This window comes from Hypanus sabinus, chromosome 14, assembly GCF_030144855.1.
Source record: "Hypanus sabinus isolate sHypSab1 chromosome 14, sHypSab1.hap1, whole genome shotgun sequence".
Lineage (NCBI taxonomy): Eukaryota > Metazoa > Chordata > Chondrichthyes > Myliobatiformes > Dasyatidae > Hypanus > Hypanus sabinus.
Genome location: NC_082719.1, coordinates 44,589,326 through 44,603,580, shown reverse-complemented (window position 1 = coordinate 44,603,580; position 14,255 = coordinate 44,589,326). Strand labels below are relative to the sequence as shown.

The 14,255-nt window shown below is 38.5% G+C and overlaps 1 protein-coding gene across 1 annotated transcript in view; it reads right to left on the bottom strand.

Annotated features, from left to right (window-relative positions):
* n4bp2 (NEDD4 binding protein 2) overlaps positions 1 to 14,255 on the bottom strand; it is a 71,749-nt gene that overhangs the window by 9,346 nt on the left and 48,148 nt on the right. Inside the window, exons 11-14 of the mRNA XM_059989068.1 lie at positions 11,061 to 11,182; positions 8,702 to 8,831; positions 6,652 to 6,840; positions 4,279 to 4,447 (exon numbers count right to left, since the gene is read on the bottom strand). Of these exons, the coding sequence (XP_059845051.1) occupies positions 4,279 to 4,447; positions 6,652 to 6,840; positions 8,702 to 8,831; positions 11,061 to 11,182 (610 nt within the window). The remainder of the gene's footprint in view (positions 1 to 4,278; positions 4,448 to 6,651; positions 6,841 to 8,701; positions 8,832 to 11,060; positions 11,183 to 14,255) is intronic.

The following is a 14,255-nucleotide window of genomic DNA, read 5'->3' as shown; positions in this document are numbered from 1 at the left end:
AACACTGGTGACCAGTTTTTTGCCCAGTGACAACAGCACGTGCACACTGAATAACTTCTTAAATAAAAACAATATAAATAAGCCAGTTCTAAAATCTGCTGACAAATCATTGCCAACTGCATGTTGTCAACACTGTGCATATCAGAAAACGGAAAAGGAAATGTGATTATGTACAATTGTGAAATATGCTTAACATGCCAACAAGGTAGAGGGTGACAACCTTTTGTGCACAGTTTAAATTCCTTTTTGTGCTAATAGCAAAAGATGTCTGCACAGGCACACAAAGGGAACACTACTCACAAGGCTGTTTCGTCAGCCCCCTACCCTGCTCCCTGTACACTTATGACTGTGAGGCCAGATTCTGCTCTGACTCAATCGACAAGTTTGCAGATGTTACCACCATAGCGAGTCACATCTCAAATAACGATGAGTCAGACTGAAGCAAGGAAACAGCAAACCTAGTTACATGGTGTCATGACAGCAACCTTTCTCTCAATGTCAGCAAAACAAGAGCTGGCCACTGGCTTTGGGTAGAGGGCTGGTGCACATGCTTCTGTTTACATCAAAGGTGCTGAGGTTGGGAGGTTTGAAAGCTTCAAATTCAATAATTTGTCTGGTCCAACCAAACTGACACCATGGCTAAAAAGCTCACCAGTGCCTTTCTTGCTCAGAAAGCTACATAAATTTAGCATGCCCCTTTTGACCCTCAGCAATTTTGATTGATGAACTATAGAAACCAGCCTATGGGGTACATTGTGGCTTGGTAGCAACTGCTCTGCCATTACTGCAGGAAACTAGAGAATTGTGGACACAATTTAGCACATCATGTAAACCAACCTCCATTCTATGCACTGTCTATGCTTCTCACTGCCTCGATAAAGCAGCCAGCATAGTCATAGACCCTACCTACTATTCACTGAGCAGAAGACACAAAAACCTAAAAGCCAATACCACCAGACTTAAGAACAGGTTTTATCCTGCTGTATAAAACTACTGAATGACCTAGTATGATATGACAGACTTCTGACTTCATAATCAACTGTGTTATGACTTTGTACCTTATTGCCTATATGCACTGAACTTCCCCTGTAATTATAACACTTCATTCTGCACTTTGTTATTGTCTTACCTTATACTACCTCAAAACACGGTTGCAATCTGTATGAAGAGTACCTGAGATAATTTTTTCACCATATCTTGGGTCAAGAGACAATAGGAATCCAAATTACCAAGCTTAAAATTTCTCTTTCCGAATACCCTCCTCCCATCCACTTTCACAACTCCATTTCTGACCTTACCATTCTAAACACCCGGCTACTTTTGCTATTTCTCTTCAGAAAAAGCTGGGCTTGTTTCCTTCCTATTCACGTCAGCAAGCAAAGATGTGATGATGGACGGGATGGGCAACAGAAATTTTCAAGGTCTCCACGTTGAGGGAGATCAGCCAGGAGTGCATTAAAATAATCATTTCAAGAGTTAACAAAATAAATCTGATCAATGATTCAGCAGTTTATTGTTTGAGGGAGAAATTAAGTGGAATAATATCACAGACATGGAAATAAGTTGTCAGAGTGAGGACACAGCTTGTCAGAAATTCAACACAAAATCAAATATGACATCAATTAATAAGTCTGGTTGAGTTTCAGGCAGCTGTCAAGGAGAGGAATGGATTCAGTGGCTAAAGTATGACTTTGTGATGAGGTTTAAAAATGATGGCTTGTCTTCCCAATATTTAGAAGAAAATACTTTCTGAATGGTAAAGTTAGAAACGGTGGAGGTTCAAAAAGACACAGGGTCCGTGTGTATCTATCACTAAAGCATCCGGGTTCAAAAAAGAAAATAACCATCATGAACACCCAAGTTCCAGCCCTTCACTGGTTTCCAAATGTCAAACTGCTTGACAGCTCCCCCCACCCCCACCACAAACTCTGCTCTCGAGCCAAAGATTCTGCCAGCAGATCCTGGTCTGCATGAACCAGTTGGGCTGAGGGACCTGATTCTGTCCTGTATAACTCCATGACACTATAATTGTTCAGTTCTGAAAAAATATAATTTGCAACTTTGAGAGGAGCTTCAAATCTTCTGTCTACTCCTTTACCATGATCACTCGTTTTTATTCCCATAGCATTTCCTGACTCTGCACCTGCCTCACTCACTATGCAAACCTCTTCCTTATCTATGTAACCTCTTGGTCATTTTTCCCACCTTTAACCTTCTGTAAACTTGGTCACCTAAAACTTGTCTGCTTGTGTTCTAATTCATAGAATCTCTGTTCCCCAATCAGGTCTGTGCTCAGTGACAAACCTTGGCTCCTGATTTAACTAATCCACAAATTTAAAGTTCCATTCATATTTTCAATTTCCTTCCTCTCACCTCCTTCAGCTCAAAAGTCAATCCTTATATCTGTTACCCAGTTCCAGGCTTTTGAATGTTAGAAACATAGAAAACCTACAGCACAATACAGGGCCTTCAGCCCACAAAGCTGAGCTGAATATGTCCTGACCTGAGAAATTACCTAGGGTTACCCATAGCCCTCTATTTTTCCGAGCTCCATACATCTGTCCAGGAGTCTCTTAAAAGACCCTATCGTATCTGCCTTCACCACCGTTGTCAGTAGCCCATTCCACACACTCATCACTCTCTGTGTAAAAAACTTATCCCCGATATCTCCTCTGGACCATTTCCAGGCACCTTTCTCGAGTTTAATCATTTCACTACTGGCACCCATACCTTCCACTGTCACGGTGTCCTTTGGAACCTTCTTCCAAAAGTTCTCCAATAGTCCCTCACCCACCCTTTCCCTTCTTTCACCAAACTTTCAATAAACTATCGCATAAGCTTCTACGTACCTAAATCTCAATTTTTTGGACCACGTTCACATAAATCATTTTGGAATGTTTCACTACCATAAAGGTACACAAATACACATTATTGCTGTTAGATATGACATTTTGAGGTTGACAAAAAGGCTACATTTCTTTTACATTAAATCATCAACAATTCATTAACTTAAGATGAAATGCTTTGGATTAGAATCAGTCAGGTTTATTATCACCAGCAGGTGCCGTGAAATTCGTTAACTGAAATTATGAGAGTCATTATGATGTTGTTGCTCTTTATACTATTAGGCCTGTACATTTTTATGAGCCAATGTAGTTTAGTAACCCAATCATTAGTGACCAGAAAAAACAATTTTGTTCTGCTGTTATCAACCAACTGAGCATTGTTAAAATAAACTACAGATCAACCCTTCTGGGCTTGACAAATTAGACTTGGCGCCACATTCCCTTAGGAAAATAAATAGAGTGCATTCTAGTTAATTGGGCCATCGGTTAATCAGGACAGCGGCTTATTTGGGGCACTCTTAAAGAACAAAAACAAATCAAGCTAGTATTCCATTTGTTTGGGACACTATGCCACTAAATTGGAGCAGGAGATTATTGCTGAAAGTTCTAACTAGAGTCAGTCATGTGGTCGCTACATACTTCACCGTGTTTAGAGTGAACAGTTTTTAAATAGTATCAGTTGCTTATTTGTTTTCAAAAAGCAATGATTTTTGTCACGGATAGTTGACGAGTAATAAACAATGAGACAGGTCAGAACTGTTTTGCTCACTGTGGTTTTAAGCATTCAGGCATGGAAATGCCAGATATGGCTGGGAGTAAAAATGAAATGATTTCACTACTTCAATAAGTTAGGCACCATGAAGCACTTGAAGGTATCAACAATCATCTTGAGTGTTACAATAAAAATGAAGATTTGGAGGATGCAATAGTCGAAAGCACTGTTTGGAAGGCAGTCCACTATCTGCTCAAGGTGTCTACACTGATTTCGCTTGGTTATCAAAAGAACATGTCAGCGTACATTGAATGAATTGCTCTGTCGACAACTATTAGGAATTAATACAATTTTGTAGTACTGTTGTAGTCTTGGTAGTGTTCCAATTTATTCTACATTTCATTTAAATACATAATTTGTTACTCAGTTAAACAGTAGTTTCTCTTTTTTATACCTTATTAACTATTTCCATAAAACTTTGGCTAATTGGAGTAGCCATTTAATTGGGCCAAAATGTACTGATCCCAATGTGTCCCAATTAACCGGAATCCACTGTAGTTCTGAATATTCTCTGTACCTGTTCCCCTCTCACATATTGATCATTGAAGGTTTGTACTACAAGGCAGAAATAAATAAGCTGAGGAAATGAGAGAGGGAGAGTTTTATTTCTGCCTTATCAAGTTGATCCACAGTTAACCATATACATTACCAGTTACCCACCATTAATCTTCTGGAATAGCACTTCCTCCAAATATTGCAGGGCTTCAGACACATGAAGGCCATGAAGGTCTAAAACATTTTGTGGAAGTAATGATGCATTCACTTGATTAAAAATTTTTAGTGCAGCTCTGTGGTTGGCTTCTTTCATCTTTTCACCATGAAGATGACCCTTAAAATATTGGATAAAACTCAGTCATAATGTTGCAGATTCGGTTTCTGACTGAACAAAATGATATTTTCAATATAACAAAATTTGCAAATGCAATTCAGCTGTCAAACACAGCTACATAAGTTTCTGGAGTTCACTAGAATTATATATGTAACACCATGCTACTTCAGTGTGAACATTAATTTCAATTATGAACAAAATTATGCTGATAAATTTATATTCAGGCACAGTTCATACAAAAAATGTATAGATTATTTTGTGATGGCGTTGTGATAAAATACACTAAGGATTTAAATCTGGAATAATCTAATGCTTAAATCTTTAGTTGCTACTGAGGCTGCTGATTCAGCCTGATCTGCTGGTGGATTGATAAGTATATCATGAATGAATGAATGACATTGAAAGTAAGGATAAAATTGAAACACTTTCAAGTAATTTTGACTCTTTGATACATCCAACAAAAGCAGGAGCAAATGATTCCACTACTTCCCTTGACAGCATGTTGCAACAACTTTCTGTGTAAACAACTCAAAAATCACTCATAAACCACTCACCTAAAATCTGTGTCCTCTAGTATTTGACATTACCAAATACCGTACTGCAAATTTTCCTGTGATCTAACTACTTTCAGTAGGTGGTATGGCAGTGCAGCAGTTAGTGCTGTTGTTCCTGGATCTGTGTTCAAACCTAACCTCAAAAGTAAGTGTGTGGATTTTGCTTGTTCTTTCTGTGATTACATGGGTGCTCTGTTTACTCACATGTTCCAAAGATGCATTGGTATGTCATTTGGATACTGTGATTTACCCTACTGTGCATGAAAATAGCAAAAAGTAACAAAAAATGAGTTGGTGACATTAAGAAGAATAAGATTAATAGGAATTGGGAAACAAAGAAGGGGAAATTACAGTAATGAGATTACTATTCTAGGAACTGGCAAAACTCACTAACTTTCTTCAATGTACAATGTAACTTGAATGTTTAAACATCAAATCAGAACTTAATCAATCAAAAATGCTGAAGAAGTTAGATGGTTGAACTGCATCTGTGGAGGGAAGAAACTGGACATTTCGGTTTGAAATGCTGCATTAGTTCCTGGTACAAAATGTTGACAATTCCTTTACTCTCAGATTCTACTCAGTCTACAGAGTTCTCCAGCAGTTTGTTTTCACTCCAGATTCCAACAGCTGAGGTCTCTTTGCCTCTGAGAAGCCGGGACTACTGGGAAATATAAAAAAAAACCTCAAAACATGAAAGTTGGTATAACACATTTCCCTCTACAGAATAAGGAAGGACAAGTCTCCTAGTTCATTCCTAACTCTAACCATTGATAGTTTGAGAACATGTATGTTAAAGAATAATGTTCTTAAATGTTTTGTTGAAACTACTCCCACCATTCTGTAGAAAAGATTTCTTTCAACTGGTTACCTTCATATTCAAATACTTAAAAAGAATATTCAAATTGGAAAAAAATGTGTTTGGTAAATTGTAATTAATGACATTAAGAGGCAAATAATGCAAAAAAGTTACATGGAACTTGAAACTGCTCAGTCGTTTGCAACAATGAAACAGTTTCCGAAATCACCGTACGTTAAGAATAAGTTTACAAACATAAGATTGACAATATAGGAAAAGCCGCAGTTAAACTTCCAAAATAAAATTAATCCTTCTTTTTAGTACTGCGAATTTCTCTCAAAAGATCCAGTTCCCACTGGATGTGTAAAAATTGTATGGGTTTTCCATTTGCTCTTCAAACAGTATCATGTTTCCCTCACCTCAAAAGTTCTCCATAGGCTATCTCTAGGTAACAAACAGGATGTATTTTTTTTTAAAACAAATGTCCATACGTTAATTTTGTCCGTAAGTCATCAGGAAACAAAAAACACAAAAATCACTTAATATAGTAGCCAAATAAGGCTAAAAGCACATAAGGCCAATAAGAAAATTTACTAAATGTGGAGAGAGATAACTAGTTCTGCTCTTCTTAGGAATGAAGGTATGTACATCAGTTTTGAATTTAATATTATGGGAGCTTGTTCGTATGTAGAGATGCCATTAATCAGAGAGTTGCAGTATAATGGCCCTTGCACATGTTGAAACAGTTTAATTTACTTACACAGAAGTTGCATAGACAGTTTGGTTAAATTTTTAGCTGTTCAAAGAAAGACAACTATTTGACCTCTATTCCTTTTTTGGTGTACACTCACCTGCTGTGCATAATACGTGGCAACTGCTCTCATATTCCTTCCATGAGCTGCTGCAGCCTTACTGAAGCAATCTTGTTGCTTGCGTCTATGCAGGGCTGCCTCAATCCGAAAACCTTCATAATCAGGGTATTCTGCATTTGGGAAAACATGTCCACTTCGAGATTCTTTAGTATCTTTTGTCAATACTGCCTAAAGTAGACAAAGCCAAACAAAATTTTACTAGAAGTCAAATATTAGAAGACACACATTTAAGGTGAGAGTGGGGAAGCTTAAAGGAAATATGTGGGGCAAGTTTTCTTTTACAGAGAATGGCAGATACCTGGAGTGGATTGCCATTGGCAATGATACAAGCAGATATGATATTGGCACTTAAGCAATTTTTAGATAGATACAGGAATATGCAAGAAATGGAACAATATGGATCATGTACAGACAGAAGAGTTTAATCTGGTATTGTGTTCAGTGCACAAATCACAGGTCAAAGGAGCTGCTCCTGTGCTGCACTGTTCTATGTTCCATGTGTTTGATGTAAATCTGACATAAGCAGCAAAAAATACTATGATAATGCTATACATTCTTGGCAAGATTTGCAATTTATTGGTCTGTTCAGGTATAAAATTAAAACTTGTCAATGGCCACTGATAATACCAACCCTGACCTAAACCCAAAAACTTCTAACTTTTGATACCTGACCAAAACCTGGTAGGTACAGTTGCGTTTGGTAATCAAGAGGCAAGAGCTGCTACTCTGATACGAAGCTTAAACTGAACTGCAGCCCCCAAAAGACCTTGGTGTCGGCAAGGAAATGTCTTCACTCAAAGGTGGTAAACTTGTGGAATTCGGTTCTGGGTAGGTCTATAGTCTAGTGTAGTTTTGTTTTTATGTAGTTCAGTATAGTTTTTGTATTGTTTCATGTAGCACCATGAAAAATATCTAATTTTTACTGTGTACTGTACCAGCAGTTATGGTCGAAATGACAATAAAAAGTGACTTAACTACACTGAATATATTTAAAGATAGATAAGATTGCTAGTTATTGATTAATAAGATTCATAAACACAAACTTCATTTGGGGATCTGAACAGAGCTGGAACATACTACTGAAATTGTCATAATCATATTGAATGATGGAGAAGGCTAGAAGGGCCTGCTCTGGGCAGTGACCTTCTAATAACTGTCTGGCTCAAAGCCATGATTCATTCTTAGTTCTGCACATTCCCTCCCATTTCACCAGTGCAATGAGCCCTCTTAACATTGAAAGTGATAAATACATATCCTCACCAGCAAAAAGCCAAACAGTGTCAATTGTTTTAATTTATTTATGTAAGTGCCTTCCCAGCCTGATGAAAGATGAGCTTAGAAAAGGAGTTAGCATTTGACAAAAACACAAGAGATTCTGCAGATGCTGGAAATCTTGAGCAACACACAAAAAATAGTGGAGGAACTCGGTAAGTAAGGCAGCATCTTTGGAGGGGAATAAATTATTGACATTTTGGGCCGAGAACCATCAGGACTAATGAATGCCACCTAATCTATAAAGTGCTTCTGACCTTCTCTTTTATTTCAGACTACCAGCAGCTGATGTGTCCTGCGTCTCAAATTCTAGCATTACTTTTAATATTGGTCCCTTCTATAGTCTTCCATTTATATGTCTTCAGACAGCTATGATTATTAACTATTCATCTCCTTCTCAAAAATATCAGCCGTATTTGTGTTACCTGGATTATCTCATTCTTGCCTCAAGCAAATATTTTCTCTGCTCTCTCTACCCCTACCCCTCACTGTAACTAAAACATTCTTGTTTTCTCATTTTTGCAGTTCTAATGAAGGGTCATTAATCTGAAACAATACCTATGCTTCTCTGTACACAGGTGTTGCTTGATCTGGTAAGCATCTCCAGTATTATTGGTGTTTTTAAGACTTTCAGCATATGAAGGGTTTTGCTTTATGAAATGAATTGAAGCCTGATTGTTTCTGTTGAAGCCATCAAACAAGTAACTTACAGTAATTATAGTCAGTAGCTTCAAATTCTTAACAATTTTCAGCTTACCTTATCTTTATTTTTGCTCATAGTCAATTCAGTTTGAGGGGTACCTTCATGAAATTTGATAGCTTTTGTTGACTCTAGATCACAGTCAAATAAAGACTTCATAAACTGTTCTGTTTGTTCAAAGGAATAGCTAAAGTAAAACAAAATTAATTCAAGCAATTCTTTAGTCCTGAAAACTTAGAAAGAACTTGCATTCATCCATTAACTTTAATACAGAGGAGCAAATCCAAAAATTAAAGTGGGCACAAGATCATCAAAGGCATGCCAGATGGGTGAGGAAGACATGGTACTAGATAGGTTAAAGTCAGCAGGAGCACATGTTTATACAACTGAGAAAAGACCAGACGAGAATTCATATAACTGGGCACAAAGGTAAAAAGCACAGATACTAACAATGGACATGAGTGATTTAAAGATAGAACTAAGCAGACTTCATGAAGGAAGGGAAGTGATGACCTATACTCAGTTTACAATCAAACACAATGAAGGGTATCCACAATATTGTGCTGGGGAAATGCCTTTTCTTCAAAACTGAATATTGAATAACTTGCCTAAAATAAAGAAGCACTTAATAGGAGTAGAATTTCTCCAAGAAGACCATAACCGCGTCGTAGGGTTTAGAGGCTTGGGTGCCTCAGTGACCCAGAGAGCTGGAGTCAGGGCCTTGTGCTTTGACTCCTGATAGGGTTATCCATGCCAAACAGGTCAATGAGCCAGACTAGGAGTGGTCCACCAGTCCACTATGTTTGGGGGTTCAGCTCAGGGCTAGCAACTCTGACAGGTCAAAAAAAATTATTATGGAAACAGCAATGAAGAATTGTTCTGTATAGACAGAGATGGTGGATAATGGGCAGTAAGTAAGAATAGACTTAGAATAAAGCATGTTCAGTCGCATTTAGAAACTGATTCCATTCTTGCAGATAATGTTGCCAAGACATAGACATAGGTCAGGAAAAGGGCATTCTTTGGGGATTCACAAGGATGTTAATCCAACAGCAGATAGAGAAGCCACCCAAGTTATTATCAAATAAGTAAGGGTATGATCAGGTGCCAGACAAACTGGGAAATAGAAGAGAAACACTGAAGGAGGTTGCCAAAGTAAATCATATCTAGAGGATACCAAGAAATTAAAAGCTGGGGAGGAAGAGAAATAAACATAGAGAGAAAAAAAACTTCTCTTACTTTATTTATCACTTACGCACTGGCAGGAATGCATATAGATTTTCAAAATTGTGGAAGAGGCAGTATTAATTTTTGAGACACATTCAAGGACATTGAAAAAGCAATTTAGTGATGGGGACAGTTGTTTTGAATGTCAAGTAAAAACAAGGATGAGTTTTTGGAGGAGTGGGTGCTGACTGATGGTTGAAAGGGTTGGAAATATACCAGAGGTTTCAGCACATTTGGGGCTTGAAAATCATACTTGCCTTTGAAGATGAGTAAGCGGAGTTCGTGTAAGACATTAAGGGAAGAAGAGGCATGGGGAGGTAGCAGAGAATTAACAAATGGCTTAAGTGAAAGATCCAACAGCTCTAGAAGGACTATGACAAGTAGAGAGCCAGCAGCTGGAATCCAGGATTTGAAGAGTACAGTTATGAGTGACTTGGGAATGTTTCTTCTCTCCACCCCAGATGCAAGACCAGAGTGAAATTATTCTGGGGTTGTGGCTGCTGAACAACTGCAAATTCTTAAAACAAGAGCCAGGAAGTATATGGCAAAGCCAAGAAGGGAGAAAGATACAGGGAGAGGTGGAACTCAAAATCATTCTTGTGATCTAACAGTTCCAATCATGATCAGTAATATTGTTTAAATTGTACACTGAAATTCAGAATTAATTAACCTTTGAAATGTTTAAAAACTAGTGAAGGTTCAACTTATACAATCAAAAATCAGTGACAGATTACTGGAAAAACTAAAGTAATTTAAAAGCTTTCTACTCTATCTCATTTATCATCTAAAATGAATCCTTTTGAGGTGAATGTCTGTTAACTTAATTTATGAAAGAAAAGTATTACAGATCATGAGGATTTCATTTTAAAATGTTAATTTTGAACTTTAGTTATTCCATTTAGAGAGATCCATAAGATATGGCAATAAGTTCTTATACTAAACTTAAGATTTCAATATTTTGTAATAGACATTAAATATTATTCTTCAAAGTTCTGGGTTACTAGTGTTTGGATAAGGCAAACAGCTGAAATAATGTAAGATATAAACAAAAGAATGAAAAACAAATCACTGTAGATTTGAATGCTTGAGAGCCAACATAGGCTGAAGACATGATTTAGTACTTTGGCATCACTTATTAAGATCAAAAATTTTAAATATATAGTTACATTAAATTTTAACTGAAACTCACTTGTTGTCTTTAAACATATCCATAATGAAATGCTTATCAATGCCTGGAAACATCTCAAGGAGACGTTTTTCCTTCAGTTTAGTTGCACAATCCTTTGAGGACAGGAAAGATTCTGTGAAGGACTACATAGGACAAACAAAAACATAATTAATAATTAATTAATTTAGCATTCATTTCATACATGATGCCCATACTGTTAAATTTGAAGTGGATAATTCCATTGCTTATGCTACTGTACATGTTAACTAACAGAACACTGGTACAACGCCACCATGAATGGCTATTCACCTTACAATCACAACATGAACAACTCTCAACTCCATTCTCTCTTTCATCATAAACATGAAAGATTATTTCAAAATCAATTTTTGTATCTTATATTTAATGCTACAATTCAGTATACGGAATATCAATTGTGTAAAAGGTTCAAAATTCTGGAAAAATCATACCAATACTAAAATTAGGATGAAGTTTATTAATTATCTGCAGCACTGTACATTTTAATTAAGTGGTTTTACATCTCCAGCTGAACCATTCCTGTACAGCTACACTGACAAGCAACAAACTAAATAGAAAATTGACCATGTTCACAAAAATGGTACAAATTTCATCCAAATAATGTTCATTTACAGGATCTGGCAAAGTTTGCATTTACTGCCCATTCTTAACTTCCCCCTAAAAAGGCTTTGGTGAGCCACCTTCTTGAATAGTTACATATTCTTCACAGTGACATTGGGTAAGGAGTTCCAGGATTTATAATTAGTGATGACAAAGAAATGGTGTTACATATCCAACTCATAGACATGGAGAGGAACCTGCAGGTGGTGATATTTCCATGTATCAACTGCCTTGTGGTAGAGGTCATGGGCTTGGGAAGTACTTTTCGAGTAGCCCAGTTTAATAACTTTAGAGCATTTTGCAGTTAGAAACATAGAAAAACTACAGCACAATACAAGCCCTACAGCCCACAATGCTGTGCCGAACATGTACTTACTTTAGAAACTACCTAGGGTAACCCATAGCCCTCTATTTTTCTAAGCTCCATTTACCTATACCGGAGTCTCTTAAAAGACCCTATTGTATCCACCTCCACTACCGTTGCCAGCAGCCCATTTCAAACACTCATAATTCTCTGTGTAAAAAACTTACCCTGACATCCCCTCTGTACCTACTTCCAAGCTCCTTAAAACTGCGCCCTCTCGTGATAGTCATTTCAGCCCTGGGAAAAAGCCTCTGACTATCCATATGATCAATGCCTCTCATCACCTTATACACCTCTATCAGGTCATCTCTCATCCTCTGTCGCTCCAAGGAGAAAAGGCTGAGTTCACTCAACCTATTCTCATAAGGCATGCTCCCCAATCCAGGCAACATCCTTGTAAATGTCCTCTCCACCCTTTCTATAGTTTCCACATCCTTCCTGTAGTGAGGCGACCAGAACTGAGCACAGTACTCCAAGTGGGGTCTGACCAGGGTCCTATATAGCTACAGCATTACCTCTCGGCTCTTAAACGCAACCCCATGGTTGATGAAGGCCAATGCACTGTATACCTTCTTAACTACACAATCAATCTACGCAGCAGCTTTGAGTGTCCGATGGACTTGGACCGCAAGATCCCTCTGATCCTCCACACTGTCAAGAGTCTTACCATTAATACTATATTCTGCCATCATATTTGACCTACCAAAATGACCCACCTCACACTTATCTGGGTTGAACGCCATCTGCCACTTCTTAGCCCAGTTTTGCATCCTATTGATGTCCCACTGTAACCTCTGACAGCCCTCCACACTATCCACAACACCCCCAACCTTTGTGTCATCAGCAAATACCTACCATCCTTTCCCTGTCTCGCTGGAACGTACCTATGCAGAACCCCATGCAGATATCCCCCGAACCTTTGCCACATTTCTGCTGTACATTTCCCTGAGAACATCTGTTCCCAATTTATGCTTCCAAGTTCCTGCCTGATAATAATAAATAAACAATAAACAATAGGTGCAGAAGTAGACCATTCGGCCCCTCAAGTCTGCACCGCCATTCTGAGATCATGGCTGATCATTCACTATCAATACCCAGTCCCTGCCTTGCCCCCACATCCCTTGATTCCCCTATCCATCAGATATCTATCTAGCTCCTTCTTGAAAGCATCCAGAGAATTGGCCTCCACCGTCTTCCGAGGCAGTGCTTTCCACACCTCCACAACTCTCTGGGAGAAGAAGTTTTTCCTCAACTCTGTTTTAAATAACTGACCTCTTATTCTCAATCCATGCCCTCTGGTACTGGACTCTCCCAACATCTGGAACATATTACCTGCCTCAATCCTATCAAATCCTTTAATTATCTTAAACGTTTCAATCAGATCCCCTCTCAATCTCCTCAATTCCAGTGTGTACAAGCCCAATCTCTCTGCGTAAGACAGCCCTGCCATCCCAGGAATCAACCTAGTGAATCTACGCTGCACTTCCTCAATTGCCAGAATGTCCTTCCTTAAACCTGGAGACCAAAACTGTACACAATGTTCCAGGTGTGGTCTCACCAGGGCCCTGTACAAATGCAACAGGACATCCTTGCTCTTGTACTCAATTCCCCTTGTAATAAATGCCAATGTTCCATTTGCCCTCTTCACTGCCTGTTGCACTTGCTCATTCACCTTCATTGACTGATGAACTAGGACTCCTAGGTCTCTTTGCATTTCTCCCTTACCTAACTCTACACCGTTCAGACAATACTCTGCTCTCTTGTTCCTGCTTCCAAAGTGGATAACTTCACATTTATTCACATTGAATGACATCTGCCAAATATCTGCCCACTCACCCAGCCTATCCAAGTCTCCCTGTATTCTCCTAACGTCCTCTTCGCATGTCACACTGCCACCCAGTTTAGTATCGTCAGCAAACTTGAGAATATAGTTTTCAATGCCCTCATCTAAATCGTTGACATAAATCGTAAAGAGCTGTGGTCCCAATACAAAGCCCTGTGGTACCCCACTAGTCACCTCCAGCCAGTCCGAGAAACACCCATTCACTGCTACCCTTTGCTTTCTATCTGCCAACCAGTTTTCTATCCATGTTGAAACCCTGCCCCCAATGCCATGAGCTCTGATTTTACTCACCAATCTCCTATGTGGCACCTTATCGAATGCCTTCTGAAAATCTAGGTACACTACATCCACTGGCTTACCCTCGTCTAAC